Genomic DNA, 27,835 nt, shown 5'->3' with positions numbered 1-27,835 from the left:
GCTGACGTAAGCGCGCCAGGGCGGGGCGGGGCGCGAGCAGACGCAGAAGAGCGTGGGGTGGCTGGCGAGCAGTCCAGTGGCCTCAACTCAGGGAGTGCGCGGTCGTTTGGGGCCGATCGCTCGTCAGCGCCCGGCCCGAGGCACGCGCCGGCGGCCATGGCGCACCGGTGCCTGCTGCTGTGGGGCCGGGGCGCCTGCCGGCCCCGCGGGCTGCCCCCGATGCTTGTGCCTGGAGGCCGCGCGGGCCCCACCGAACGGCTCTGCCTGCGGACGGTGAGTCCGGTGCCCCTGGCCCGCTTCCGGCCGGCGACCCGCTTCCGGCCCGGCGCCGGGAGTCAAGGTCACGGGCCCTGCTCTCGCCGTGGGTCCCCGGCCCGGTTGGAGACGGACCTCGGAGCGGCGGGGCTGCCCTGGGCCCGGGAGGCCTGCGGAGCGGAGCGCGTCGGGAGCCGGCGGCGAGGGCTCGGGGGTGGGGCTGTCGCCGCCCGGCGGACACGACGCCTAATAACCGGGGTCGTTAACGGTGTACCCCCCAGAGGGTCTCTGCTTTGCCGTCGTCAGGGCCGGGCTCCCAGAGCCGATGTCGGCTGTGCCCGCGGCGGACCCGCCTCAGGCAGGTTGACCACGACCGCGCACGGAGCCCCGGGGGTGGTGGGCGAGGCCTGGGGTCAGTCGCCAGATGCCCTGGAGGAAGTGTTCTCAGTCTTTCCACAGATAGGGCAGTGATAGCACCTACATTCCTGATGTTTCCTCCTCGGAGCCCCCTTGCCAGCCAGGGTTATTCGTCTTAGTCTCTTACTCAGAATGGCTGTGCACTAGGCCTTTTTTCCGTTTCTTGCATTACATCCATTTCCCCGTCTTACCTTCCTCGGATTCCTCTTTTGTCCCTTGTGAATATTGGACTCAGACATGTAATAAGCAGGTAGGGATCTGCCTTGTGAGTTTGCAGGGTTTTTTGTCAGGAATCTTATCTAAAAGGCCTTTCTTTCGAGTGGCACTATAGTTTCCGTGAATCTTCGATGCTGAGGTGTAAGGAAGTCTCCTGCTTGTGTAGGTCGGTGCCACATATTCCCTGGTACTGCCCTGAAGATCTGGGTGGGGACGCCAGGGCGTTACTCTGCTACCTGCAAGGGATGCTGAGAGGACAGATTTTCCTCTGCGTTTGTCCATCTGTTAAAAGTCTGTTCTCACAGTGAGGTTCCTGGGGAAAAGATTTTGATGTGTGGTCTCAGGTATAATCCTCAAAGGATTGAAACTGATGCTTCACAACTAAAAAGTACTCACATCGTCAGACGTAAAACCTAATTCTCTAAATTGGGGTCCTCTGTACTTAAATTTTGCAAATTCATAATCTTTTATATGTATTATTCTTTGAATGGGCTTAGATTAGATAGAGGAAAAAAATTTAATTGATGGTTCTTTTGTAGAAAATAATCTCATTATTAAATACAGTCACGGGGGTTATTGCTAGAGGTATTCCAGGTCAGTGCAATTTGAAAAGAGAGCCTAAAGGGGGCTGATTATTCAGCAAGCTAATAATGTTTATGGAGCACATACCGTGTACCCATTTCTGTACTTTATTGTGATACAAAGACTTGCTTAATATGGTGTTAATAAAGAACCCTTGCTCTCAAGTAGCTTTCAGAATGATTGGAAATGATAATGTAAACCTGGGTATTGCCACACAATTTTAAAGGTGCTTTTCCATATATTATCACATTTGACCCTCACAGTAGTATCCCTGGGCATTCGTCGTTTTCTCCCACTGCAGGTACATGACTGTGAGTCCCCTAATATCATGAGATATGTTGAAGATCATCATGCAAAAAATCAGATTTCCAGCTTAACCAAAATTAAAAGTTTTGACACTGTTTGCCTGGTGAACTGTGAGTCTTTCAAATCCCAGGCTAGGTGTCACTTCCCTGTGACATGCCTAGGTCCCTTAAACATGTACCCACTTCCCTCGCTGTGCCACCTCTGTACCTTTCTACTTAAGGTTTTGTATTGTTGCGCGTGCGGTACCGTCCTGTAGTTGATTTGTTCCCAGGACTCTTCCTTACTCTTCTGAGTTTCTTCGAGGCAGCACTGGTTCTGGTCCCCCTGTGGGCTCCCCACTGCTTGGCAGCACCTGGCCTGGAGCAGATATTTAGTGACTTGTTGCCCTGTCCAGCTTGGATAACAGGTCTTTTCAATCCACACCCATAATGGATTTGGCATTGGAAAATATTTATTCACATATGACACACTCTTATCCATTATCAGTGGTTATTTCTTGGGCCAAGTGTTCCCAGCCGTCAGGGAGGGCCCAACATAACAGAAGCTCCCAGTTCTCTCAGACCAGCATTGCTGTCTACCAAGAACCGTATCAGTGTTTCTGTCCTACTTTGCTATTAATTGTGTAATAATTTGGAATTAAATCAGCTCATTCTTTTTTGGTTTTTAGTTGATTATTTAATCCAGATATCATAAAATCCACCGTTTTCAAGTGTACTGTTCGGTGGTTTTTAGTATATTCATAAGTCTGTGCAACCATTACCACTATCTAATTCCAGAACATTTTCATCACTCAAAAAGAAGCCCTATAACCAGTAGCAGTCACGCCCCATTTCTCCCCAACCATTCCTCCAGCCCCAGGCAACTACTAATCTACAGTCTCTGTGGATTTGCCTATTTTGGACATTTCATATAAATGGAATCATGTAATATGTGACCTTTTGTGTCTGGTTTCTTTAACTTAGCATAATGTTTTCAAGGTTTCATGGTAGCATGTATCAGTACTTCATTCCTTTTTTATGGCTGAATAAAATTCCATTGTGTGCATATACCACATTTTTGTCATCATCAGTTGATGGACATTTGGGTTGTTTCCACTTTTTGGCTATTATGAATAATGCTACTATGAACATTCATGTACGAGGTATTGTGTGGACGTATGTTTTCAATTTTCTTGAGTAGGAGTGGATTTGCTGGATCATGGGGTAACTGAACTCTATGTTTAACATTTTGAGAATGCCAAACTTTCCCAAAGTGGCTGTACCCATCACCCCAGCAGTGCACAAGGGTTCCAATTTCTGCAGATCCTCACCAACACTTGTTATTGTCTCTCTTTTTTATTATGGCCACACTTGTGGATGTGAAGTGATTTTATATGGTTTTGTGGTATTTTATTTTTCTCATCAGACCATAAAGGAGGCAAGTTAGGATGGATACTAATGCGGATGAACTTCACTTTAAACATTCTCACCTGTGTGTAAAAGCTTGTCCTAAAAAATGGTGGTGAATTTTCACTTTTCAAAAGGATAGAATTACTTGAACTTTTCCACTGCCAAATTTGGATATAGCCCCTCAGTGGACCTTGCCATTGATTGCTTTTAATTGTGCACCTAAATTTAATAAGGAGCTTGTTCAGTTTGTTTACATTATACTCTGACTTATATAGGTAGTGTTTACAAACAATTTTTAGCAACATGTTATTTAAAGCAGAGATATATCTGTAAAGGGACTTGTCAGGATGACAGTATATCAAATACCTTTAGCAAATGTTACTAGTACAAGGACTATCAGTGACATTGGACCATAACTTTCTTGTCTTTGAACACAGATAAATTTAGTATTGTGTTCACAAGCAGCATTATTCTGTAATTTCAGGTAAATGACCTTGTAGTGTGATAGACCCTGCAAGTGAGGCAGCCAATGTTCCATGTCGGAGTTTGCCTTTTGAATGCTACAAATTAAGTAAATAATGCCAGAGTGAATGTGTTGGTAGAGAATCGTAATTGGGCTGCAGCTCTTAATTAGGTATGATTTGAAGTACTCTCGTTTTCTGGGCGAAGTGTGTATCTCCTAGTTCTTGCTGGACTAGAGCGGCCCAGGGCTGGACAACCCTAGTCCTCCCTCGGTGCGGGGGGGCCGTTCTATGCTAGTCTGTAACTGCCTGTTGAAGGGAGAAGCATTTCATCCACTTGGTGGTATTAGGAAATGAAGCTCTTTTCATTCTTACCTTGATGTAACCTTCATGCTTTTATTTATATGTTGTGTTGCAGCTTTATCGATATGCTACAACTGAAGCAAAAACCAGCAGAAGTTCTCTTCTGACAGATGTGATTGCTGCTTATCAGAGATTCTGTTCTCGGCCTCCAAAAGGTAAACATTCAGATGTGACTGTGACGGTGGACAGTCTATGACAGAGACTCGCTGTCAGCGGATGTTGACGGGGCAGGTGCAGAGGCGTTGTTTCCGTTGATTCCTAAGTCATGTCTCCTCTTATAACCCACCCCACCTCCTCCTGTGTGATTGCGGTGATGACAGTGTGTCACCTTCAAATGTGGCACCTTTGTCGGTAATGAGGTGGGCAGGCCAGTGAGTCCTTTTCCTCTGATTCCTCGGGGTTGTGAGCTGTATTATCTAGACTTTGATTTACTCCCTACACAAGCAATGTTAAACTTCTAGCTTGTGCTTTTTAGTGATGAATCAGCTGCTTTAAAAACAAAGAGCACGGGCTTCCCTGGTGGCGCAGTGGTTGAGAATTTGCCTGCCAATGCAGGGGACACGGGTTCGAGCCCTGGTCTGGGAGGATCCCACATGCTGCGGAGCAACTAGGCCCGTGAGCCACAACTACTGAGCCTGCGCGTCTGGAGCCTGTGCTTCGCAACAAGAGAGGCCGTGATAATGAGAGGCCCGCGCACTGCGATGAAGAGTGGACCCCACTTGCCACAACTAGAGAAAGGCCTCGCACAGAAACGAAGACCCAACACAGCAAAAATTAATTAATTAATAAACTCCTACCCCCAACATCTTCTTTAAAAAACAAAACAAAACAAAGAGCACGTACACAAAACTTGATGAATTTTAGTTTGAAGATATGTATTTTTTTCCTTTTCTAACAGGATTTGAAAAATACTTTCCCAATGGGAAAAATGGAAAAAAAACTAGTGAACCTAAAGAAGTTATGGGAGAAAAAAAAGGTACCTTTTCAAAAGATTATATTTGAACTTACTGTTTTCCCCTAATATGTGATGTTGCTGATAGTTTTCACTGAACAAAGAAAATCTTAAGTCAGTTCTGAAACTGTAGTCTAGGAGCACATATAAAATTCTGTTTCATTTTATCTTAATTTTCTGCTCATATTTCTTGTCATTTTTCAAATTGAATTAGTTGAAGGTTACCTTAGAGATATTGGCTGGTCAGTGTCAGTCATATCTAACTGCATATTTAGTAAGTACATTTGGCACATGTTATCAATACATGCAATTTACTTGACGTGTATTGTGAGTGCAGTGTTTTTCAAGTTGTTCCTCGGAGGCTTATCTTCCCTTAGCGACTCAGAGAGGGTTTGTCAGAGCCAGTGGCTTGGGGGCCTGTGTGTGGCCCTGCTCCCCTTTCACGTGTGATAGCACTTAGCACAGTGCCCGGCACGTGCTGGCATTCAGCTGGCATCGTTTCCTTCTAGGGAAATATAAGGAAAAATAAAATACAGCCTTTGTTTTTAAGTGAACTTGGGTCTCGGAGGGACAAATACATGCTAAGAGAATGTGGAGCATGAAAGCCAGGCCAGAGCTGAGGAAGGACCAGTGCTGTGTGGGCTGATGGAGCGCTGGTGACCGGGCGACTTCCTGTTGACCTTGATTTGGGGCTGATTAATGGTGATTGGTCCACTTTTTAAATATAACCTTTGGGTACCTTTTGCATATATGTTACTTTGTCCTGGAGTACATGGGACATCGTTCAACAACTTTAGAAATGTGCCTCCTCTTTATTTCCCAGGCCTGGGCCTCTTAGGGGTGGGCTTGCCTCTCTGAGACCCTGCCTTACTTGAGGTAGGGGTGCGGGAGCTCCCTGTGTGCATCTCGGAGGGGTGAGCACGACAGGAAGCCCAGGCCATGAGGCCCTGCAGGTGACTGGGTGCTGAGGCCTCCTGGCCTGCACAGTGAGGGGGTGGCTTCCCAGGAGTTGAAGATGTCAGAACAGTATTTGTGGATCTTTGAAAGGATGGAGAAGTGGGGGGAAGGGAAAGTATTAGTGACTGTATTAGTTTCCTAGGGCTGCCAGAACAAAGTTCCACAACTGGGTGTCAGAAGCAACAGTATGTCTCAGTTATGGAGGCTGGATGTCCAAGATAAGTGTGTCGGCAGGCGGCAGGGTTGTTTTCTTCCGAGGGTCATGAGGGAAAGGTCTGTTTCAGGCCTTCTCCTTGGCTTGTAGACAGCCATCTTCTGCCTGGGTCTCTTCATATCGCCTTTTTTCTATGCATGTCTGTGTCCAAATGTCCCCTTTTTATAAGAACATTAATCATATTGGATTAGGACTCACACATGTGACCTCATTTCAACTTGTGTATTTTGGTGAAGACCCTAAGATCACTGGGGAGTAGGACTCAAGCAAATGAGTTTGGAGGACACAGTTCAACTCATGACAGTGACTAATTTCAGATTCTTACCAACAGATTTTATGGGGATGAAGTGGGTTTGTTGTTGGTAGTGGTGGTTTTGTTTTGGGCCAGTTATCAAAATCATGTCTTTCCTGCAGAGACTGTTAACAGTGTTCACTTCAGGGCTTGGGGCAGGGCAGGGGCACCTACTTTTTACCTTCAGGTGGGAACTCAGGAGCGCGCTCATGTGCAGTCAGATCCCAGCTCTGTCACTTGCTCACTGTCACTGAGCACTTCACCAGGTGATCAGCAGGCACGTCAGCCCCTTTCTTATCTGTAAGATGGGCAGAGTCACGTGTCTACTGGTCCTTGAGTAAGTGTGCAGCTCATGAGACCCTGCGTGTGAAGCGCCAGGAGCCTCCCTGAGGGCTACCCCTCTCTCTCTTAGTCTCGGGCTTCCTCATAGCACTTTGTTTAGTAACTGATCAGTTGCCATGTGTTTTGCAATAAAACTTTATTAAACGGTATTAATGAAAACATTGCTGTACACACTCTCTGTCTGTGAACAGAACCGAAGCCAGCGGCTGCCCCGCGTCCTTCTGGAGGAGGAGTTGGTGGTGGTGGAAAACGAGGTGGGAAGAAAGACGATTCTCATTGGTGGTCCAGGTTCCAGAAGGTTTGATTCCACACTGTGTGGTTGACGTTGGGGCTCTGGGGTGGCATTCATGGCATTGGAAGGGATTTGCATCCAGCACAATATAGACCGTGTTGTTACATTGCATGCTTCACAGAAATGTCTCCTTCCTTGCCCAGGGTGACATTCCATGGGATGACAAGGAATTCAGGATGTACTTTCTTTGGACCGCCCTGTTTTGGGGAGGAGTCCTGTTTTACTTCCTGTTCAAGAGCTCCGGGAGAGAAATCACATGGAAGGACTTTGTCAATAACTACCTCTCCAAAGGAGTAGTGAGTATTGTGTGGGCCTGCAGGCTGCAGGGGTTCAAAGGGTGGGGTTCAGATGAGGCCAATAAAATGATAAACAGCCACCAAGTTAGCCAGGCTTGTTCGTCATCAAGTCCCGTGTTGGATTTTTCTAATGCTGGAAAGTACTGCAACCAAGGAACCTGTTTGTTTTGACCGAGCAGTCCCCAAATTTACCACGAACTCCTTTTATTTCTTTTCATGCTAGAGCCTCGCTTTGGAGCCACTGCTCCTGACTGTTGCTCTGGCGTCCCCATCTGTTCCCATCATTCCTCTTGTGCCCTCAGGTGCCTCTCCTCCCTGCACCTTTCCCAGCCTCTCCCAGCTCCTTTACACCTTCACTGATTGTAATGTCCTGTGGGCCTGGAAGGTGAATAGGTGACTCAGTGTTTACAGTGGGAACCATGGGCTCTGAGTGAAGGCCCGGGCATGAGCTCTGTGCCCCCGGGCTGGGTCTTTGCCCAGTGAGACCCTGTTTCAGCTCATTTAAGATGCTGTGGATTGTAAGGCACGTGTTATTTTACATGTTACTAAGAAAGATTGAGTGAGCCGCCAGTGAAACTGTGTAATACCATCAGTTGTCAGCGTGCATCACAATGTCTGAGAGGTTAAAATATGAAAAATGCCCATCTTAGAATTGATGAAGTAAAGTGATAGTAAGAGAACAAGCATTAGGCCTGCTCTGTAACCTTGGGGAAATGATTTAAGCTCTCAATACTGGATTTTTCATCAATGAAATGAATAAAATAAAAATATTAATACTTACAAAATATGAAGAATCTAAAATTATTTTTAAAGGTTGTACAGTAAGGTGAGGATGGAAAAAATGGAAACGATTACTCAGATTTTTGAAGCAAGTGAGACTCTCACATGTGTGATTCCCAGGTGTCGTGAGGAGCCTGCTTTCTAAGAAGTGACTCCTGTCCTTCGAGTGTGGGGACAGGTCCTGTCTCTGTAGCCACTTCTCCTCCTGACCCGCTGGTTCTCTGCAGTCAGTCTACCATTGCCCCAGCAGTTTTATGCGGGGTAGAGTTCTCTAGTCAGTCCTTTCCAGATGGTGAGCCCCCATTCTGGTTCCTCCTGGAACCTTCCAGGGCTCCCTCACTTCGCATATTGGGCTCGTACCTTCCAGACTTCCTGCCAGAGCAGACTTGACAGCGGCAGGAAACAGGCCCCCCCGAAAGTGCTCCACTCCACAGTAGCCAGAGGCCTCGGGGTGAGGTGTGCAAGCGATCTTTAGAACCCTGTGTAGTTAGGAGCTTGCAGGAGAATCAAGTTTAAACCATTTTATACCCTAGAGGGGCAGAAATTTAAAAGTCTTTTAATAGCAAGTGAGGACAGTAGTGTTTTGGAGAGCGATTTTGCCCTACAGCCTAGCTGGACTCTGTTTATCTACAGGTATGTATCCCAGGGAAGTTCTTGAAGATGTGTCCAGATGGTATACACAGGAATGTTCACAGCAGCATTGTTTGTGATGGGGGAGCATTTGAAACAGTCTGAATGTCTGTGAACAGGAGAATGGACCAATAACTGGGGGTGTACTTATAAAATGGGGTACCCTGCAGAACTGACACGTCAGCAAGGAAAGACCTTACAAATACAAGGACAGAAGAAAAAAAGTTGTAGAAAAGTACATGCCAGATGAGACCATTTTTAAAGTTTAAAAACAGGCAGAAGTGAGTGTCTGTTTAGGGTTGGGTCTCTGTGGCCTGGGACCAGGCCCTGCTTTGGGGTGGCCAGCACTCGCTGCAGAGAACGGCCACCTCTGGGTGACTGGGGGCTTCAGCAGTGTTTGTGATGTTTTCTTTCTCAAGCTGGAGTGGGGAACATGGGGAATCCTTACGTTATCTTCTTTCTTTACTTTATATTCTTTTGTGTGTCAGAAATACAGGCATTTCAGATGAGCTTAAAAGAATATCTCAAGTCTTTGTGTAAATTTATGTTTGAATTTTTAACTTCTTAAAATTCCAGGTAGACAGACTGGAAGTCGTCAACAAGCGTTTTGTTCGAGTGACTTTTACACCAGGAAAAACTCCTGTTGATGGGGTAAATGATTTTATTAATTGATGTGAATTAGCTGTAAATTAACTTTTCAGATGTAAAACTGAAAAGCAAGCATTCCCTCACATTGCGGTAGCCATGTACACTGGCCGCGTCGGAGCTGGGCAGCGCAGCAACCAGGATCCTTACTAACAGTGAGGACGTGAACGTTGTGTCCGTAACGTGTGCAGGGGCTGGGCAGTGGTTTTGGTTTTGGTTTTGGTTTGGTTTGGTTTGGTGATCACGTTGGCTATTCATTTAGAAACCAGTGCGTGAAATCTAGTTTTCAGTATTCCAGTATCTATGATTTTTCAAGACTGAGAAAACAGTTGTTTGATTAAGAAAAAAAATGTTAAAATCTGAATTGCTTATGTCTTAAGACAGCTTTTGTCAAATCAGTTTAAGAAGCATTCTGGTCATATCTCTCCCAATTGTTTTGTGATGTTATATTATTTTAATTTCCATTTCTGTTCTTATTTAAAAAAAAACATTTGTATTTCTTGTCCAACCAGTTTGAACTGTGTTCCAGAGACCCCAGAGTGGGTTGAGGGGATTATGGGGGGAAGGGGGGAGGGGGCAGATGAGGTTCCCAGGTGATTCCCAGCCCTCCTGGACCCGACCCCCAGGCCCACTCCTAGCCCCTGGGCATCCTGCGACCTTACAGCTCCCCTAGGGCAGGCCTCTTCCAGGCTGCATCCCTTCTATCTCAGGATGCCTTCGCTTCACCATTTCGTCATCATCCTGCCTGGATGGGGCAACATTTAAGGAAAACGAGAACTGTTGGTGACCATGTCTCTGATAACGTATCAATAAATATAAGAATATCTGTAATGTCATAGGACTTTGGTATTTCAGTCATTGTTAGGAAAGTTGTTTGAATTGTCTTAATCCCCCCCCATTCTCTTTATCTTATGATGAAATGTTCATTAATAACCATGCTACTTTTTTTTTTCTCAGAACTGTTCCTCAGACTTTTAGTGCTGGGAATTAAATTGGCACTCCCTTTCAAGAGGACAGTTTGGCAGTGTATTTATCAGCAGTTTTGAAAGTACGCATACACCCAGTAATTTTGCTTCAGTAATAATCCTAGGGAAATAATTAGGGATGCATGTAAAGGTGTCTGTGCAAGGATGTACTCCAAAACATTGTTTATAGGGCAAAAAATTAGAACCATATAAACAGGCCCATTAGGCCCCTGGTCAGCAGTAGAGGCTCCTCACATCCCTCTTTAATCGCCTGCTGGGGCTCGGCTCTCAGTAGGGCCTGCTCCTCCCTGGGGAGCAGTTTTTACACTTAGTACTGGCATGCACGAGCGTTTTCGTATTGAAATTAGTACCATCTTATTATAAATTACTTTGTATCACTCCTTTATATTACAGTTAAGGTTTTATGTTGATTTCTTTTCAAAATTGTGCGTATTTCAAGATTGTAAAAGGGGTATTTTGAAACCTTGAAAAAACAACATCAAAATTGCTAATAGTGTTTATCTCTGGATATTGAGGTTATGGATGCTTTTTATTTTCATTATGTTTGTGTTTCCTTAGTTTTTTACAGAGAATATGTATTGCCTGTTTAATAAAGACTATTTCAAGCTTTCGGAAATGGGTATAAGATGTTCAGTGTCCAACTGCTTATGGCATAGTGATATTAATTGCTGTGCTGTGCTGTATAAGCACAGGCTTTGGAGTCTGACACACTTGGCCTCAGATAAGCTCTGCTCTTTACTAGCTCTATGGTCTAACCCCTCGAAGCCTCAGTTTCTTTATCTTTAAAATGGGAGTGACACTAATGCTCTTAGGGCTTAGCTCTCAAATGAGATTGTGTAGGTCAGTGGTGGTTGTCAAACCTCAGTGTGCATAGGAATCACCTGCAGAGCTGGGACCCACCCCAGAGGGTCTCACCTAGGTCTTGTCCCTAGAATTCCGTGCTGCTGGGCCTTGGTCCACCCAACTCTCTGATGTGAGGCATCATTTAGCTTGTTGCCCCATTGGTGGTGGGAGCTAAGTTGGGGAGTGTTCTGTCATTGACACATTTGGGGCCTATAACCACAGGAATCGTGTAGCTTTGTCTGTGAACAACTTACCGAGGACTATTGTTATAGAATATTATACAACTTACTTGCCGTCTTTTGTTTTTAGACACGTGGAGAGAAACACCACAGTGACGGCCCCCACTCAGTAACCCTGGTGGTGGAAGGGTTGTGGGGACATGTTGCTCTTGTCTGTGTACATGTCTCAAGTGTCTGAGGTTTACATGTTTTTTAGGCGTTTGCAGGTTAGAGGAGGAACAAAGTCTTTCGGAGCTGTGCAGTGCAGCTGATGCTTGCCGGGTGCTGGGAAGAGGGGCCAGTGTGTGGGGAAGCTCCAGAGGTGGGAGTGGTTATGTCGGAGAGCCAGTGTGGCCTGCTGGTGATTGTCGCTAGCCCTGGAGCCAGCCTGCCTGGGCTCAGAGCCACCCACTTCCTAGATGTGTAACCGTGGGCGGTGGGGTCAGCCCTGTAGTTTTGTCCTCTGTCAAACGGGGACAGTAAATGCCAGCACAGTGGGGAACCCTGCGCTGGTGGGGAGCATCGCCATTGCCTCCAGCCCTTTGGGTGTCCCTCCCTAGGGTCCCAGGAACTCCCAGGTACAGTGACTGGAGGGTATTTCTGTCCCATTGGGTGGAGCTGCCTCCTAGCGGTCGGTGATAGCACCTCTTTCTGAGGACCCAGGGCGTCGTGGTGCACCTGGGGATGGGAACCATCCCAACACTGAGAAGTGCCATCACTGCCGCAGGCTGGTGTTTAGTTTGGGACCAGGCAGCTAAGAAGTTACTGAGAAGTGGACAAGAGGAAAAGGATGCTTGTTTGTTTATGAAAAGGGTTGTCTTTTCAGAGAGAGTTTTCATTTTTCGAGTTTACAATTTTAGGACTGTGGAGGAATGCTGCTATAGAAATGCTTACTGGCTGAGGCTTGTCAAGGGTTCTCACTGAGTGAAGCTTAGTCACTGCATTGTTAAAACAAGTCTTGTTGTTATTGTTAATATTGTATATTTTTAATTTGTAAATTTGCAGTATTTCTGAAAAATTCTTGGAAAGTTGAACCCTTTGTGAATTGAATCCTTTGTTTCCTCTTCATTCCCCTAACAAAATTAGGATATTTTGTTTTTCTGTCCTTACAGCAGTATGTCTGGTTCAATATTGGCAGTGTGGACACCTTTGAGCGGAATCTGGAAACTTTACAGCAGGAATTGGGCATAGAAGGGGAGAATCGGGTCCCTGTGGTCTACATTGCTGAGAGTGATGGGTAAGAAGCGTGTCTGTGAGCACAGGAGGCTGCCTGTGCTGCCGGGGCTCACTGTGTATTCTGTCAGCAGGGGGCAGCGCATCACACTTTATATTCTCAACAGGCCTCTCAGTTTGGCCAGAGTTCTTTTCAACCATTAGTAACTTACTAGTTTGCTGGAGACTGGTTGATTTTCTACATGTTAATGTTTATCTTGATTAAGCAGTAGTTTGGGGTTAATGTCCAATGCACCGTTCTTGAGTAGGAGTTTAGCATTAAGAGCCCATTTGTGTTAAAGAGTGGCATTCCCACCTTTTAACTATCCTTTACATTTATATTTCAGAGAGTTTGCAGGATTTTTAAGTAATGCTTCTTCCTCTCTGGTCAGAGCTGCTTCTTCCCTTAAAGGTTATTTGTCTTTAGAAAGGCCACTTCAGGTCTGAGTCTTTCAGGAACAGCTTGTTGATTTCAGGAGTTGCTTGTCTTTGGGCTTATTTGGGAATACATGGCCTTTGAATGCTCACACATGGACGCCCTGGTAGATCTCCTGGTGGTGACCCCATTTGCATTAAATGCAGAACGCCTACCTTGATTTAGAGTTACGAGTTTGAGAGTGAAAGTAGAAATAAAGCTTAATTTTTTTGTACATGTAAGAGAGAGGAGAAAGGGGTAGCTAGCTTGTTAATTGAGCTGATGGTCTTACTCGGCCTCAGGGACTCTCTTGAGTCTTGATGTATGTAGACCTGCAATCTACCTGCAGTATTATTAATAGATTCAGCTAGCCGCCGAGAGTATTTCACATGTGATGCAATATATCCCTTGGTCCCTGAGGTTATCATGTAATTACTTAATTTTATAGGCTGGTCCTGAAACATTACACAAAGTTTTGTTGCACCATTCCTTAAACCTTTATTGTCAGTGTGTTTATTTTTTTACTCCAGAAATAAACCAAAGGGTAAATTGTTCATGGTTTAAATGCTATAGCAGCATTTAAAATTTTATAATAGATGAAAAGTTAGAAAGCTAATCCTGGTTTTATTCTTGTTTTGTTTTTTACCTAAACCATGTACCAGGTTTTGACCTAAATTTCTTAGGGTAAGTTAAACTAAATTGCATTATGTTACCCAGTATAAGTATATGTCTGTGCCTATAGTTGTGTGGAAATTGACTTTATTAAGACAAACAGAAGGCAAAAGGCTGTAAGTCATCCCTGAGCTGCTTCCGCCAGGGCAGGCATGGGTTGGAGGGCACCCCTGCCCCTGGGTCTCTGTGAGCCTGCACGAGCCGCCCAGAGACAGCTTTCACCACTGTTGCCTTCGCAAGGATTGAATATTTGGAAGACATCTCTTCAGAATAAGTTGATGCATTCCAATAAGAGAACTGGAATTTCTACTCAGGCTAACACCAGAATCATGTTAAAATTGTTAAATGAGCAATTTGAATGAAATTTCTTTGAAATTTTGATGTAGTGATAGTAAATCACAGGTCCGTCCTGTGCATAAATGGTGGTTCTTGAGGTAGGAATAAAGCACCACTGGACAGCGTACGTGTTGAGAACAGGTTTTTCTTTGGTCTTTCTGAGATTCCCCTTCAGTGATACTGACACACTAAGAGTCTCCTTGTGCCTCAGATGTACCCGGATAGCCCGGTGTTGCACAGGCAGAAACCGTGTGCAGTTACGGGGTGGCGGGTCCCTCGCAGGGCAGCCGAGCCAGGGCTGCCCGCCTGAGCGCTGCGCTGTCGTGTGGCCCCCAGCTCCTTCCTGCTGAGCATGCTGCCCACCGTGCTCATCATCACCTTCCTGCTCTACACCATCCGGAGGGGGCCGGCCGGCATCGGCCGCACGGGCCGGGGCATGGGCGGACTCTTCAGTGTCGGAGAAACCACTGCCAAGGTCCTAAAGGACGAGATAGATGTGAAGTTCAAAGATGTGGCGGGCTGCGAGGAGGCCAAGCTAGAGATAATGGAATTTGTGAATTTCCTGAAAAACCCAAAGCAGTATCAAGACCTAGGAGCAAAAATCCCAAAGGTAAAATGAATTTTCAGAAGACGGTTTTCAGCTCATTAACCCAAAAATCTTCTGAAGTATTTCTTGATCTCTGAAGTTACAATTTTATGAAGTTTGATTACTTATAAAGTAGCTCTTTTTCTCTCCTTCCTCCATCTTAACTTACTAGTCTCCATTTAACTTGCACGTCTCTTCAGGTCGGCTGTCCTGCGTGGATGTGTCTTCTTGCAGGTAGCGTGTGTTGCTGAGAAAATGTGTGTCCTCTCCCCTTGGTTTGCTTCCTTCTCCCTCCAGGGCAACTTAGACACCCCTCTCTCAGCAGCCCCCAGCACATTGCCTCTGCTGTGACCTCGCTATCCCTCTCTCAGCACCATGAGCAGGCCTGGCCTGGAACTCAGGTTCGTGGCCCAGGACTCCGTGGAGGACAGACCTCCCCCCGCCCACTGCGTGCCACGGGTAGCCTTGCCCATCTTTGTGTCCCTAAGGCCAGGCTCAGGCGTTAAGTAAATGAAGAGAAAATGTTTAACTAATTCTTCTAAAAACCCGTTAATAAAGTTTACTTTAAAGGAGTCCTTTGTAAAGGGAATCATCATTTTCTTGATTTCATGTCCTGCCTGCCTCCATGGATTAAAAGTCACATTTTATAGTTTTATAATTTGCTATACTTGCGTACCTGTTCACATCATACTTAGGCATCTCCACGACTTAAGTAATTACAGTGTTTGAGCAAACAGTATTCTTTTTAAGTTCATCATTGGTTATTAGATTTTTACTTCATTTGTGAAATTTAAAGGAAAGAAAATAAGCACAATGTAAGTTGGAAGTGTGATATTTGTGTCTCCTTGAATTATTGAAGTAAACATCAGGCAGTTTATTAGTAGATTCCCAGCTTAAGTCACCCTTTATATACTGTTAGGTCTAAAAAGCAACACTAAAAATCTTAAAAAGTAAGAGAAGTATTTCAAATTTCACATTCTTACCAAGTTTTTTTTTTTTTTTTAAGGAGGCAACTTTAGTGAAGAAGGCCATCAGCCCAGCTTTTATTTATTTAGTTAGTTATTTATGGCTGTGTTGGGTCTTCATTTCTGTGCGAGGCCTTTCTCTAGTTGCAGCAAGCGGGGGCCGCTCTTCATCGCGGTGTGCGGGCCTCTCACTATCGTGGCCTCTCTTGTTGCGGAGCACAGGCTCCAGACGCGCAGGCTCAGTAGTTGTGGCTCACGGGCCCAGTTGCTCCGCGGCATATGGGATCTTCCCAGACCAGGGCTCGAACCCGGGTCCCCTGCATTGGCAGGCAGATTCTCAACCACTGCGCCACCAGGGAAGCCCCCCCCCCCAAGTTTTTTAAAACAGTATAGTCTCTAATAGTCTTTTCCTTTCTCTTCTCACTAATTACTTTCTCTATGTTTCTCTAATATTTCTAATATATTTCTCTATATTTCTCATATAATTTTTTTCTTCTTACTAATATAATCTTACTAATATTCTTACTAATATAATTACTATCATTGTTCACATGTTTAAGAAATATTTAGTGTATATCACTAAAATTTGTAGGCAGATTTATACCTTGGAATTATTTATGGATATGTAATTTATTTCTCTGAAATTCTAGTCAACTGTACTTTCTCTTTTTTGTATCTGAAGGGTGCCATTCTCACCGGTCCTCCAGGCACTGGGAAGACACTGCTGGCGAAGGCCACAGCCGGAGAAGCCAACGTCCCTTTCATCACCGTTAGTGGATCTGAGTTCTTGGAGATGTTTGTCGGTGTGGGTCCAGCTAGAGTAAGTCTCACCTCACACTGTATTAACTCAGCAGGTCAGAAGGTGGGCGCAGGGCCCCCGCTGCCATGGTCTGAGGGTGGGGCAACACCTGGCTGGGCTCGGGAGGTTCATGCCTATGCTGTGTGTACACGTTGCTGGGTCTTTGAGTAAGTGTCTGCTGTTACTGCCTGCCTCAGGCGTGAAGGGAGCCCAGGGTGGTTGGACTTATAAACTGAATACAAACTTTACAACTCTACCTGTTACCTTTTAGTAGGATAAAGATATGTAGTGTCAGTTTGCTGGTGTTCGTGCTTCTTACATAACAATAACTGATGAGCTTTTAGAAATAATATTTGCTCACCTTACATAAGTTCCCCACCATTTGCCATGTGACTTCTTTGCTGCTTGTAACTTTTTAAATTTGTACTGTACAGTGAGTGACACAGGATGGCTTTCCTGGGGGACAGGAAGCTTGATGTCTGTTTTATTGGGAGGATAGCACTCACTTGTCAAGTGACTCCAGTGCTTACATTTTCATCCAGGTCCGTGACTTATTTGCCCTTGCTCGGAAGAATGCCCCTTGCATCCTCTTCATTGATGAAATAGATGCCGTGGGAAGGAAGAGAGGAAGGGGCAACTTCGGGGGGCAGAGTGAGCAGGAGAATACCCTCAACCAGCTGCTGGTGGAAATGGATGGTGAATGTTCAAGTCTTTTGTGTTTTGAACTGCACTTTCTAATTGTTCTTCATGTTTCTAAAATGAGAGTCCTGTGCTGATACAGAGAGCAAAGAGAGATTCTCTAAAATAAACAAGCCCTATCGAAGGGCTCTTTTATTCCAGTACAGGTAATAGCAAAATAGTCTTGCCTGGCAGCCTGCTGTAACTTAATACTGGTGTTAAGATGGCATTTGTACCTGGTGCCAAATAAGAGAAAAACTGGTGAAATGCTTCACTAAAGAATCATAATCTCATTCTCAAACCATTTATGATTCTGAAGGATCAGGAAAATCCATGCATTAGCAAGTGCGAATTTGGCAGATTTTGAGCGGGTCTGCGTTCCTGGGCCGGGTATGGGAGCCAGACTGAGGAGGTGGGGCTGCTCCTCGGCTCTGCGGACCCCCGTGCACAGCAGAAACTACCCTGGGGGAACAGGCCAGGCTCCTTCAGCGCCAGGGTCCTGGGGGTGACGGCTCTGTGGCCACGGCATTGCTGTTTGAGAAATGGCCAGTCAGACGAGCAGGCTGAGCCTGCAGAAGAGGTTGGAGGTGGGGTGGTGCCTGCCTTCAGATACGCAGTGAGTGGTCCCTTTGGCCCAGGGAGTTCAGACACTTCCTTTGCAAATTTAACCTTACTGATTTTTTAAAACTTTCTAAAGTTGACAACGTAATCTACATTTCTAGTTACATAAATTTAAATCTTTGGTAATTTGTCTTTAGTAGTTGATCCTTAAATCTTTAAGTCTTGTACTGTATATGACTTAATCATTAAGGACAAGATGAATAGTAAGAAAAATCATTAAGTTTGTGACTTAAAAAATCACTAGATAATAAATAGAAAACTAAAGTGGTGTGTCTCGTGCTCATACGTTCTGGACAGGCATGCTGTCACCTTCCTCCTCACGGCGTTTAACAATGGTGATGCCTTTGTTCTATTTCCAGGCTTTAACACAACGACCAACGTGGTCATTTTGGCGGGCACCAACCGACCAGATATCCTGGACCCTGCGCTGATGAGGCCGGGGCGCTTCGACAGGCAGATCTTTATCGGTGAGATGGTTTTCCCTGGATTCAGGCCAGTTCTTGTGAGGAGGGGTGCAACTGTTTCACTATGGTTTTTTTTTCCTTAAAAATAATTTCTCAAGGACCCCCGGACATAAAAGGAAGAGCCTCTATTTTCAAAGTTCACCTCCGACCACTGAAACTGGACAGCACCCTGGAAAAGGAGAAGCTGGCAAGAAGACTCGCATCCTTGACCCCGGGGTTTTCAGGTAGGTGAGCACGACCTGCTGTTGTGTCTACAGGATGTGACCCTTCCTTTCTTGTTCCCTCTCTCCCTTCTTCCAAACTTAACATGAAATAGAAGGGACCATCTATCTACAGCCTGAGAAGGTTATATACACGGGCACAGGCACCTTCAATGTCCCAGGAGCCTGACTTTTTAATATTTTTTGTTGAGCACATACATTGTGTTATGGCCTATTTGCGTCCCTATATACTTTCTCTGTAAAGGTAGTTTACAGAGACCTAAGGATCTAGAAAGCTTTTGGCAAGTTTCTCATGTTTAACTTTCGTTGTTTAACTGAATGCATTAGGTCATTTTAATGCCTATGTATTTCATTATATTTCAGCAGATTGCCCAATATCCGCTTAAGTCACTTTCCCAACAGAGATGGTGGAACTAAGTTGATGGGCATTTTTAAGTGCTGTCTTAGTTTGCTGTCATTGCACAGTCTCTAAAGGTGGAGGACTGCCTGTGGGCATCTGTCTACTACTGACACTTGCAGCGCGCATTTCAGGGGCCGGGTTGTGCCAGGCAGGACTGAGTGCTACTGCCTGCTGCTGGTGGACGGTTGGCCCGGGTTCCCTTCTTCACAATGTGTGACCAGTGAGCTCAGGTGTATTTGGCAGGTGAGCCGTTGTGTGTGTCCCTTTCACAGGAGCCGATGTTGCCAACGTCTGCAATGAAGCTGCTTTGATCGCTGCAAGACACCTTTCAGATTCCATAAATCAGAAACACTTCGAACAAGCAATTGAACGAGTAATTGGCGGTAAGGCAGCTGGTGGGACCCACGACCAAGGGCGGATGGCGTGAGTTTGAGGCCAGGGCATGTATCTGCCCAGGCCTGGGGCTCAACGGCACCCTGTCGGATGGGTCTGAGAACGCCACCCTCATGCTGCACGGGCGGCAAGCAGGGAGGTGTCCTCCCCTGAATTATAGCAATCTAGTTTTTCTAAAATACTCACAACCTCCCTGTTTCCAAAAATTTCATCGCATGAGTTAAATGTGCTCTAAGCTAGATATAGGTGATGGATGAACAGCTGTAATAACTGTTTGACCGGGAAATGCTCACCTGTCAAGCAGGGTTGGCCAGTAATGTGTTTTCCTTGCTTTCTAGAGAGCTTATAGTTAATACTGTTAAAAAGATAACTAGCAGTTCGAGAACTTGGGCATTCAGAGGAGGGAATGGCACAGCCCTGTGCTCCAGACATAGACACGCAGTTCTCATGCCCCCAAAACACAAGAACCCCCGGCTTGTCACAGGATTTCCCTGTGACAAGGAATGGCCAGGCAGGCTCCACGGAAGAGCGGGGTTTAAACTGGGGTCAGGAGGAGGGGATGTGGTGTGAACGAGGGTGAGCAGAGGAGCAGTCCCTCAGGGAGGGAGGTGAGTTGCTCAGACTCCTTCCTGCGGGAGGGAAGACAAAGTGGAGAGAGGTGTTGAAGCCTAGATTTTAGCAAGCCTTGAGTGTTAAGCTTAAGAGCTTTTTTTATGTTGTTTTATGGCCAATATTGTACTAACACGAGTTTTCCTGAGCCACTGAGTAACGGGATAGTCAGTGATAGTTCAGGAAGATGCATCTTTGAAGAAGGGGTGCATCTGGAGGCAGAGCCCCTACTGGTCCTTAATGTGCGGTAGCGGACGTGAGCGTGGGAGCCCCATGGCCACAGGTGGGAAGGGCGTCCTCGGGGCCGCTGGTTTGGCGGGAAGTGAGCCGGGGTGGGATGTCCCCGTGGGGTCTTGCGCATGGCCGTGGTTCCCGTGGTGCGGGGTGGGTGAGGGCACGGGCCACACAGCCGACAGCCGAGGGGGAAACGGCTGTCAGCAGAGTTTCCGAAGCTTGTTTTGTGCCACAGGCCTGGCAGGCTCATTAGCAGGTGAGACAAGGAGTAGGTGCCACTGCAGGGGGGCCGGCGGGGGGGAGGTGTAGCGGTGCCGACTGAGTGACTGGACCGTTTGAGATTCATTAGGGAAAAGAAAAAGTCTAAGATGTCAGAGTTGTGAGTGGAATTGAAATACCTCACTGTAAACACAGGAGAAGACTATTTGTGTTCTTTTAGGTCGGGGGGAAACGGGGGAGGGGGGGTATTTAGTAGGAAAGTGAGTTTGTGAAAGAGGTCAGGGCGGTGGGTGGGGCAGAGCCTTGGCCCTGAGGGGCATGGACGTGCTCTTCATGCTCTTCACGCTCGGCCGCTGGGGCCAGCACACGCCCTGTGACGGGATCGCGAGCTGAGGAGGGGAAATCCTGTGACAAGCCGGGGGTTCTTGTGTTTGGGGCATGAGAACTGCGTGTCTGTGTCTGGAGCACAGGGCTGTCCACCTGCCCTCTCCCCACCCACTGGCGGCTCTGCCGCGTGTGCTTGTCCTGGGCTGAGTCCTCAGGAACACAGTTCGCCCTCTCTTCTTTTTCAGTATCCCAGGCTCCGTAACGTGTTACCAGTTGAGAAATTCTCAGATGAGTACCTGGAACACGAGAAAGCTGGTGTCACCTGTGAGCTTTGTGTCAGTACAGACTACAGCCCAGAGGTCCGGGCGAGCTCCGCGTCCGCCTTCATCCAGGCTGGAGCGGGGGTCCTTCAGTTCTGGCAACACGCGGGCCAGCTCAGGGGCATCTCCTCAGGGCTGCTCTGCGGCTGCGGGCTGCTGCCTCTCATGGGCCTGGCTCTCCTCCCACCCTCGTGTGCCTGCCTCCTCGGCTGGGTCCTTGTCTCCCCCTACTTGGTGATTCCCGATGCCTAGACTAGGCAGTGAGCTCTTTCCAGATGTCTTCGTTTTCTGTGAATTTTATGTGTCAAATTGACCCTAGTGCTGAATTTTACTTTGCATTTCTGTTTATTTCTCAAAACGAGATATGTGACTCGAGTGGGAGAGTAGGAGAAAGTGGGCCTCGGGTGGGGTAGTGAATGCGTTTTGCGGTGGTTGTATATTTTGAAGTTGATGCTTTGCTTTGTTCTGCCCCTGATTGGGAGTATTCCATGGTCACAGGCAGCTTGGTCTCTGAGTCACGATTTAGATGAGACGCTGTGTGGTATCGTGTAAATCTCTTTTGATGTCGGTGTCACTAAAGCAGTGGGTTTTGTTTTCTGTTCTGTGTGTCAGGCTTAGAGAAAAAAACTCAGGTTCTGCAGCCCGAGGAGAAGAAGACAGTGGCATACCACGAGGCTGGCCACGCAGTTGCCGGCTGGTATCTGGAGCACGCGGACCCCCTCCTGAAGGTGAGGCAGTTGTCATAGAACAGACGTGGCCACACTGGGCCACGTGGCAGGAACATCTGCTGATGGTGTTGGGGTGAAGGGGTCACGCAGATGGGTTATAAGGTTTGGAAAGAAAAGTGTGCAGAAGCTGGAGGGGTTCACTCTGGAAAAGCAGTTGCTACCGTGGGTCAGGCTTGGGCGTCTGGGGCTCTCTTGCCCAGGGGGTTTCCCTGACTCCACAGAGAAAAAGGCAAGCCACACACCCTGGAAATACTTGTAGTACGTGTATATGATAGAGGACGTGTACCTGGAATACATGAAGGACTCTTAAAATTCAGTGGTAGGGAAACAAGCAACGCTGTAAAATAATAGGCAAGATATATGCGCATGTACTTCCCGAGAGAAGGAATAGGAATGGGCGCTAGGCGCATGAAGATACCGGATGCCCTAAGTCACCGGGAGGTGTGGGTGGAACCCTGCAGAAGCTCCACATGTCCCGAGGTCAGTCCAGCTGGACCCCATGCCTGCGGACGGGCACCTGACCCGGGACAGCCACCGTGGAAACCAGTTCGGCAGTTTCTCATAAAGGTGACAAATGCTTCCAATACAACCAAACGGTTCCACTCCTGTGTGTTTACCCAAGAGAAATAAAAACATGTCCATGGAATACTTTTACTGCTTTATCCGTAATAGCAATAAACCGGAAAGAGCCCCGAAGTCCCTCAAGAAGGAGTGGATGTTTGGTGTGTTTAGCCAGTGATTGCTCCACGGCCGTAGAGCTGAGTGCACTGTTAACACAGCCGGCAGTGGGGGAGGGTCTCGGGGACAGTCACACAGACCAGACACGGTGAAGTCCGTACTGTATGAGGCCATTTACACACAGTTCTAGAAACTGCAACGCATCTGTGGGGGCGGGGGAGGGGATTTCGGGGAGAAGAGGAAGATGTTTTGTATCTTGGTTGTGGGAGGAGTCTGTTTGTCAGAACTTACTGAACTGTAACCTGTGACTGGGAGCATTGATTGTAAAAATTAAAGGAATCTACTCAATTGCAACAAGAGGACTAGAAAACTGAAGGCTGCTGGCCCCTCTGCCTCCTGGAAAGCAGGGTAGGCGGGGCCGGCGTCAAGTCTGGAGGAGTCGCCACTCAGCAGCAGCCCTGTTGTCAGGACTGAACACTTTCAGTTGAGTTTTATAAGAGACAAGAAATACTTTATAGACCTCTCGGGTGGGGTTACCCTAAGAGAAAATGCTCTCCTGGACAGGCCCTCCCACCCAGCTCCTCAAGCCGAGGCTGTGGTGCTTTCCTCTCCAGTGAGTCTCCCTGTGGCTCCACATCAGCCTCCAGTGGCTGCGTCTGTCCTCAGCGCACCGTGTGTTCTCCTTGTCAGGTGTCCATCATCCCTCGGGGCAAAGGGCTGGGCTACGCGCAGTACTTACCCAAGGAGCAGTACCTCTATACCAAAGAGCAGCTCCTGGACAGGATGTGCATGACTCTGGGTGGCCGCGTGTCAGAGGAGATCTTCTTCGGGAGAATCACAACCGGCGCTCAGGACGACTTGCGAAAAGTGACTCAGAGTGCATATGCCCAGGTGAGTGTGGGCGGGGTCGTCTTGCATCCTAACCTGCACCAATGGCTCTGGAACAGCACTGCTGTTTGACTGGTCTAGGCTTTCCAGGCAAGGGTTACTTCTTAAGAGAAATCCATTTTAAAATGATCAAAACTTAGGATAAGAAACCCTTGTTTTGAGAGTTTGGTCTTTCAAGTTTATTACTAAGAGTGTATAAAGCACATCAGTAGAGTTTACATTCAGTTACAAGCCTGTGGGATCCCACGTGGACTGCCTGGTGCCTCTCCCTTCTGGTCCTTTCTGCTGGCAGCAGCCATGCCCCTGTTTCCTTTAAGTTTATCACGGGCGCCTCCATCCCCAGACAAGGTCATTTTGCTGTCGGGGAACTTGATGTCAGTGACTTTCTTTGGGAACTCCTTTTATTCATATGTCAGCTCTTCTGGGCCTGTTACTTTCCCATACCTTTCATTTTTCTTGGGACTTCCCTGGTGGTCCAGTGGTTAAGACTCCAAGCTTCCAATGCAGGGGATGTGAGTTATATCCCTGGTCAGGGAACTAAGATCGCATGTGCCGTGCAGCACTGCCAAAAAAACCCCAAAAAAACACAATAATTTTTCTTAGGGCATTTGTTTGTTGGGGTTGTTTGCTCTTGTATTCTTTCTAGTTTAATCTCCATTTTAAAAATAACTGTAATGTTTTCTTTTTTTATTTCCTGCGTTCTAGCACCTCATCTAAATTTTCTGATTCTGACTTAATGTTATTCCTTCTTATTTTCCATCACCTTCCTGATTTCGGTTAGCCTTTTCTGAAGTTGTGGGTTACAGTTTTCATCTGTATTATGGACGTCTCTCCATCCCACTTCCCTTATCTGTGTAGACATTATTCTGCTCCTTTTTTCTCATAAAAACTTTGTAAGGGATTTTTCTGTTGCCCGCTTTCACATGAAGTTTGTTTTCCTGATCTCTTAGGAAGGAGGTGGATTAAGACAGTTTTTCTAGTTTTACGGTTTTAGAGTTTCCTGCTGTTTTCATAAACTTTTAAAAAACATGACTTTCTGATCTGTTCCCGCTCCCTTTTATCTGCGCCTTCTCTTTTCTGGTCAGTTTGGATTTTACTTCCACAGCTTCTTCTTAATGTGGGGTTTTTGTGTGGTTAGTGTGGGGGTCTCATGGGGTGCAGGCCGGGCCCTGTGGACTCAGGGAGAATGCCAACACCCCTCGCAGGTTTCTGGAGCCTGGGCGGCACGGGAAGAGCCTCTGGGCGGCCTGGGTGGTTCCTCCCATCTGTCGGATGCTCCTTGCCTGTCCTCACCTCCCCCCGTGCAGAGTGATTTCAAGCAGGTCTCGTCACCATTGGGGTTTGTCCCTGCCCATTTGCCGCCTGCCTTGTAGATGTTACCTGTGGGTCTCTGATCTTGTCCTCCCAACCTCCATCTACACAGAACACCCTGGTCAACTTGGCCGACTCAAGGCTGCCGTGTCGTTGTTGCGGGTTAAAGAGTAGTACTGCAGTGAGGTGTGTGGATTTCATGTCAGTGGATTTGCTGCCATTTTATAAAAACCTGTGAGCAGAAATGGATGCCCACCCTCTAGTCACGCATTCTTTTTCAGATTGTTCAGTTCGGCATGAATGAAAAGGTCGGGCAAATCTCCTTTGACCTCCCCCGTCAGGGGGACATGGTGTTGGAAAAGCCTTACAGCGAAGCCACGGCCAGACTAATAGATGACGAAGTACGAATACTTATCAACGATGCTTACAAGAGGACAGTCGCTCTTCTCACAGAAAAGAAAGCAGATGTGGAGAAGGTGGGTGCCGGCTCCACCAATGATTCTCTGCACGGTTTTGCAGAAAGAGTTGAGACTGATGGCTTGACTGGTTGGTTGGTTTGTAGATGCCGACGTCCCCTGTGCTTGTTAATCCCAGGCTCCTTCCTCCATCCTGATGCTGTGTCTGCTGTCTTTGTGGGGCTGGGGGGATGTGGGAAGAGCAGCAGCGGACATGATCCCGGCTCCTGGTTCTTAGGAATGTGAGCGCAGGATTAACAAAGTCTGTTCACGACACCAGACACACAGTTGAACCTGCAGTCACCCACCAAGTGCTTCCAAATGCGGAGCCCAGTGGCCTGATTGGGATTGACCACTGCTCTTCACCTCCAGAGTAAAGAGGTAGTGGAACAGCAAATGAAAGAATTAGCCAAACTAGATATGTAGGACCTTTGCTTAATTATGACCTTCCATGAACAAACATTCTTTTTATCTTCCGTTGTTGTGCCTCATTTGATAGCACTTTCAAAAGGGAGGGAGCCTTTCTAATTCAGTCGGTTTTTTGCATCCAGTAAACTCTTTAATTATTCAGAATCCATGCAACCAAATGGAGAATCTTCTGTTTTTTAAATATTCCACACTCTCATGATAAAAGCACAGGTGAAAAGTCTTCTACAAAGGACTGATAGAGAAAAAAGCTATTCTAAGATGATGCTGTCCGATCGGCAGATCTTCAGAGGAGCCCACTGTGAGCTGTGCCGGGCAGAGCCCGAGGTGCCTTTTCACAGAGCGCAGGGTAGGTGGGAGGGGCCTGCAGCAGGGGCTCCGAGGGGAGAGGGCAGAGGGCAGAGAAGGCTGACATCCACCCTGACAGCTCATCAGGCTACAGTGAACATGGGGAGGAGAGGAGGACTCGCTGTGTGGGGCCCTAGTGAGCGAGGAGGGGGTGCAGAGGGAAGGACAGGGTGTCTGGGGACTCCAGAGCTCTGTGGGAAACACAGCTCTGGATCTAGAGGCGCCCTTCATGGAGATCTCATCCGGCCCCTGTGTTTTATCGTCAGGAGTACTAAAAGAATCTGGAGTAGAAATGCTTAAAAACTCATCATTAAAGGAGCAAGCGGCAGGGACTTCCCTGGTGGTCCAGTGGTTAAGACTCTGCGCTCCCAACACAGGGGGCCTGGGTTTGATTCCTGATCGGGGAACTAGATCTCGCATGCCACAACTAAGAGTCCGCACATTATAACTAAGACCCGGTGCAGCCAAAATAAATAAATAAAAATAAATCTTTAAAGAAAAAAGATGCCAAAACTTAAAAAAAATAGAGTGGCAGCAGGGTGCCATCTCCAGGGGGACAGTCAGAGGCCAGTGCAGAGGCAGCCACAGGTGTGTTTTAACTTCTTGAGATGGTGCTGTGGTGGCAGCAGAAGTAGAAAGGCAGTGTTAACAGTGAGCGTGTCTAACGTGACCCTGTTCCCTGTCCTCCTGACACCGTCCCTCACCTCCCCACTCGTAGTTGGCAGGGGTCCCTTTTTCTGTGGCTGTGTGTCATGTCAGTCTTGTGGTTCAGCCACACAGAGACCAGAACTTCGAGATGCATATTTTCACGTTAATCTCCTGCTTCATATTGTGTCTCTGCCTCATTTGTCTTTATTTTTGTCAACCACCTTTTAAAATTTCCCTGCTTCCACCCTTTCCCCCACCCCCACCCCCAGTCACTTGCATCACTTCCTCACACTTCCTGGCAGGATTTCTTTCTGCTCTGTAAGCCAGAGGGAGCTCCTCCCCTCTTTGGAAGCAGGTGGGGCCCAGGGACCCTGCGTCTGGCTCTCCTCCCCGAGGATGTCCTTCTGCGGTGTCAGGGACAGAGCTCCCCAACTAAGTCCAGGGCACAGTCACGGGCCACATGGATGTACCACACTGTGCAGCCACGCCCTTCTTGGGGACACGTGTTTTTCCAGGACTTTTGCACATCTTATTCTAAAGTGACATGACCGTGAATATCTCTTTTCAGTGGTCCTAAATTGTTTTTTGGAAGGGGGTTGACTGTAAATAGGAGGTGATGAGATTGGAGAGACGTTGCTGGGTGACTGTTTAACCACAGGTGTTCGCATTGCAGGTTGCTCTCCTCCTGTTAGAGAAAGAAGTGTTAGACAAGAACAACATGGTGGAACTCCTGGGCCCCAGACCGTTTGCAGAAAAGTCTACATATGAGGAATTTGTGGAAGGCACCGGCAGCCTGGATGAGGACACCTCGCTGCCTGAGGGCCTGAAGGACTGGAACAGGGAACGGGAGGTCTCAGAGGAGCCCTCGGGCGAGAAGGCCGCCAGCCAGGTCCAGGGTGCTGGCCCTGCATAGCCAGAGCTGCGCCTTCAGAGCTGTGCTCGGCCTCATGACACAGTGGGAAGTGGGGTGCTTCTTCCGCGGCCTCGGAAGTCACCCAGGTTGCGGGGGAGGGCACTTGCCCCAGCCTCGGGCTCTCCTGGTCTCTGTCCCCATCAGGTGGGGGTCCTCTTGCTGTCACCTGGTCTTCACTCCCACCTCCCTTCAGTCTCCCTCTGTGATGGGCTATGAAATTAGGAATATTTTCATTTGATTTAATATTTTAAAGATGGAATCCGGGTCACAAGTTGCTGTTTTGTGATGGAATGGTTTTCTACAGAGAGCTGTAACATACTTAAAAATATGAATGTATTGTGTAAATACGGCTTCTTTATGTCAAAAATAAAGTGTAAACACTGCACTTTTTTCCTCCTGAACATACAGTGTCGCTGATTATGCTGATTATGGGCTACTTCTCAGAAAACGTAACGGGAAGGAATTGAATGACGTCACTGTTAGGGTCTCAGGTTTGCAGTTCTCTTCAGCTCCCACAAGATGCTCAGGAAGTCT

The 27,835-nt window shown here is 47.2% G+C and overlaps 1 protein-coding gene across 1 annotated transcript; it reads left to right on the top strand.

Annotated features, from left to right (window-relative positions):
• The first annotated feature begins 132 nt into the window (after positions 1-132).
• AFG3L2 (AFG3 like matrix AAA peptidase subunit 2) lies at positions 133-27,696 on the top strand. Its single transcript, XM_065889760.1, has 17 exons — positions 133-273; positions 4,044-4,143; positions 4,887-4,964; positions 6,937-7,043; positions 7,181-7,333; positions 9,320-9,394; positions 12,548-12,672; positions 14,407-14,680; positions 16,304-16,441; positions 16,963-17,116; positions 18,079-18,186; positions 18,282-18,407; positions 19,077-19,187; positions 21,519-21,634; positions 23,003-23,203; positions 24,793-24,987; positions 27,062-27,696. The coding sequence occupies exons 1-17, from the start codon at positions 157-159 to the stop codon at positions 27,299-27,301; spliced, it is 2,418 nt and encodes an 805-aa protein (XP_065745832.1). The 5' UTR covers positions 133-156; the 3' UTR covers positions 27,302-27,696.
• Positions 27,697-27,835: the final 139 nt, after the last annotated feature.

Source organism: Phocoena phocoena, chromosome 13 (assembly GCF_963924675.1).
Source record: "Phocoena phocoena chromosome 13, mPhoPho1.1, whole genome shotgun sequence".
In the NCBI taxonomy this organism is placed as follows: Eukaryota; Metazoa; Chordata; class Mammalia; order Artiodactyla; family Phocoenidae; genus Phocoena; species Phocoena phocoena.
Note: the sequence above shows the minus strand (reverse complement) of the source record. Positions and strands in the feature narration are given on the sequence as shown.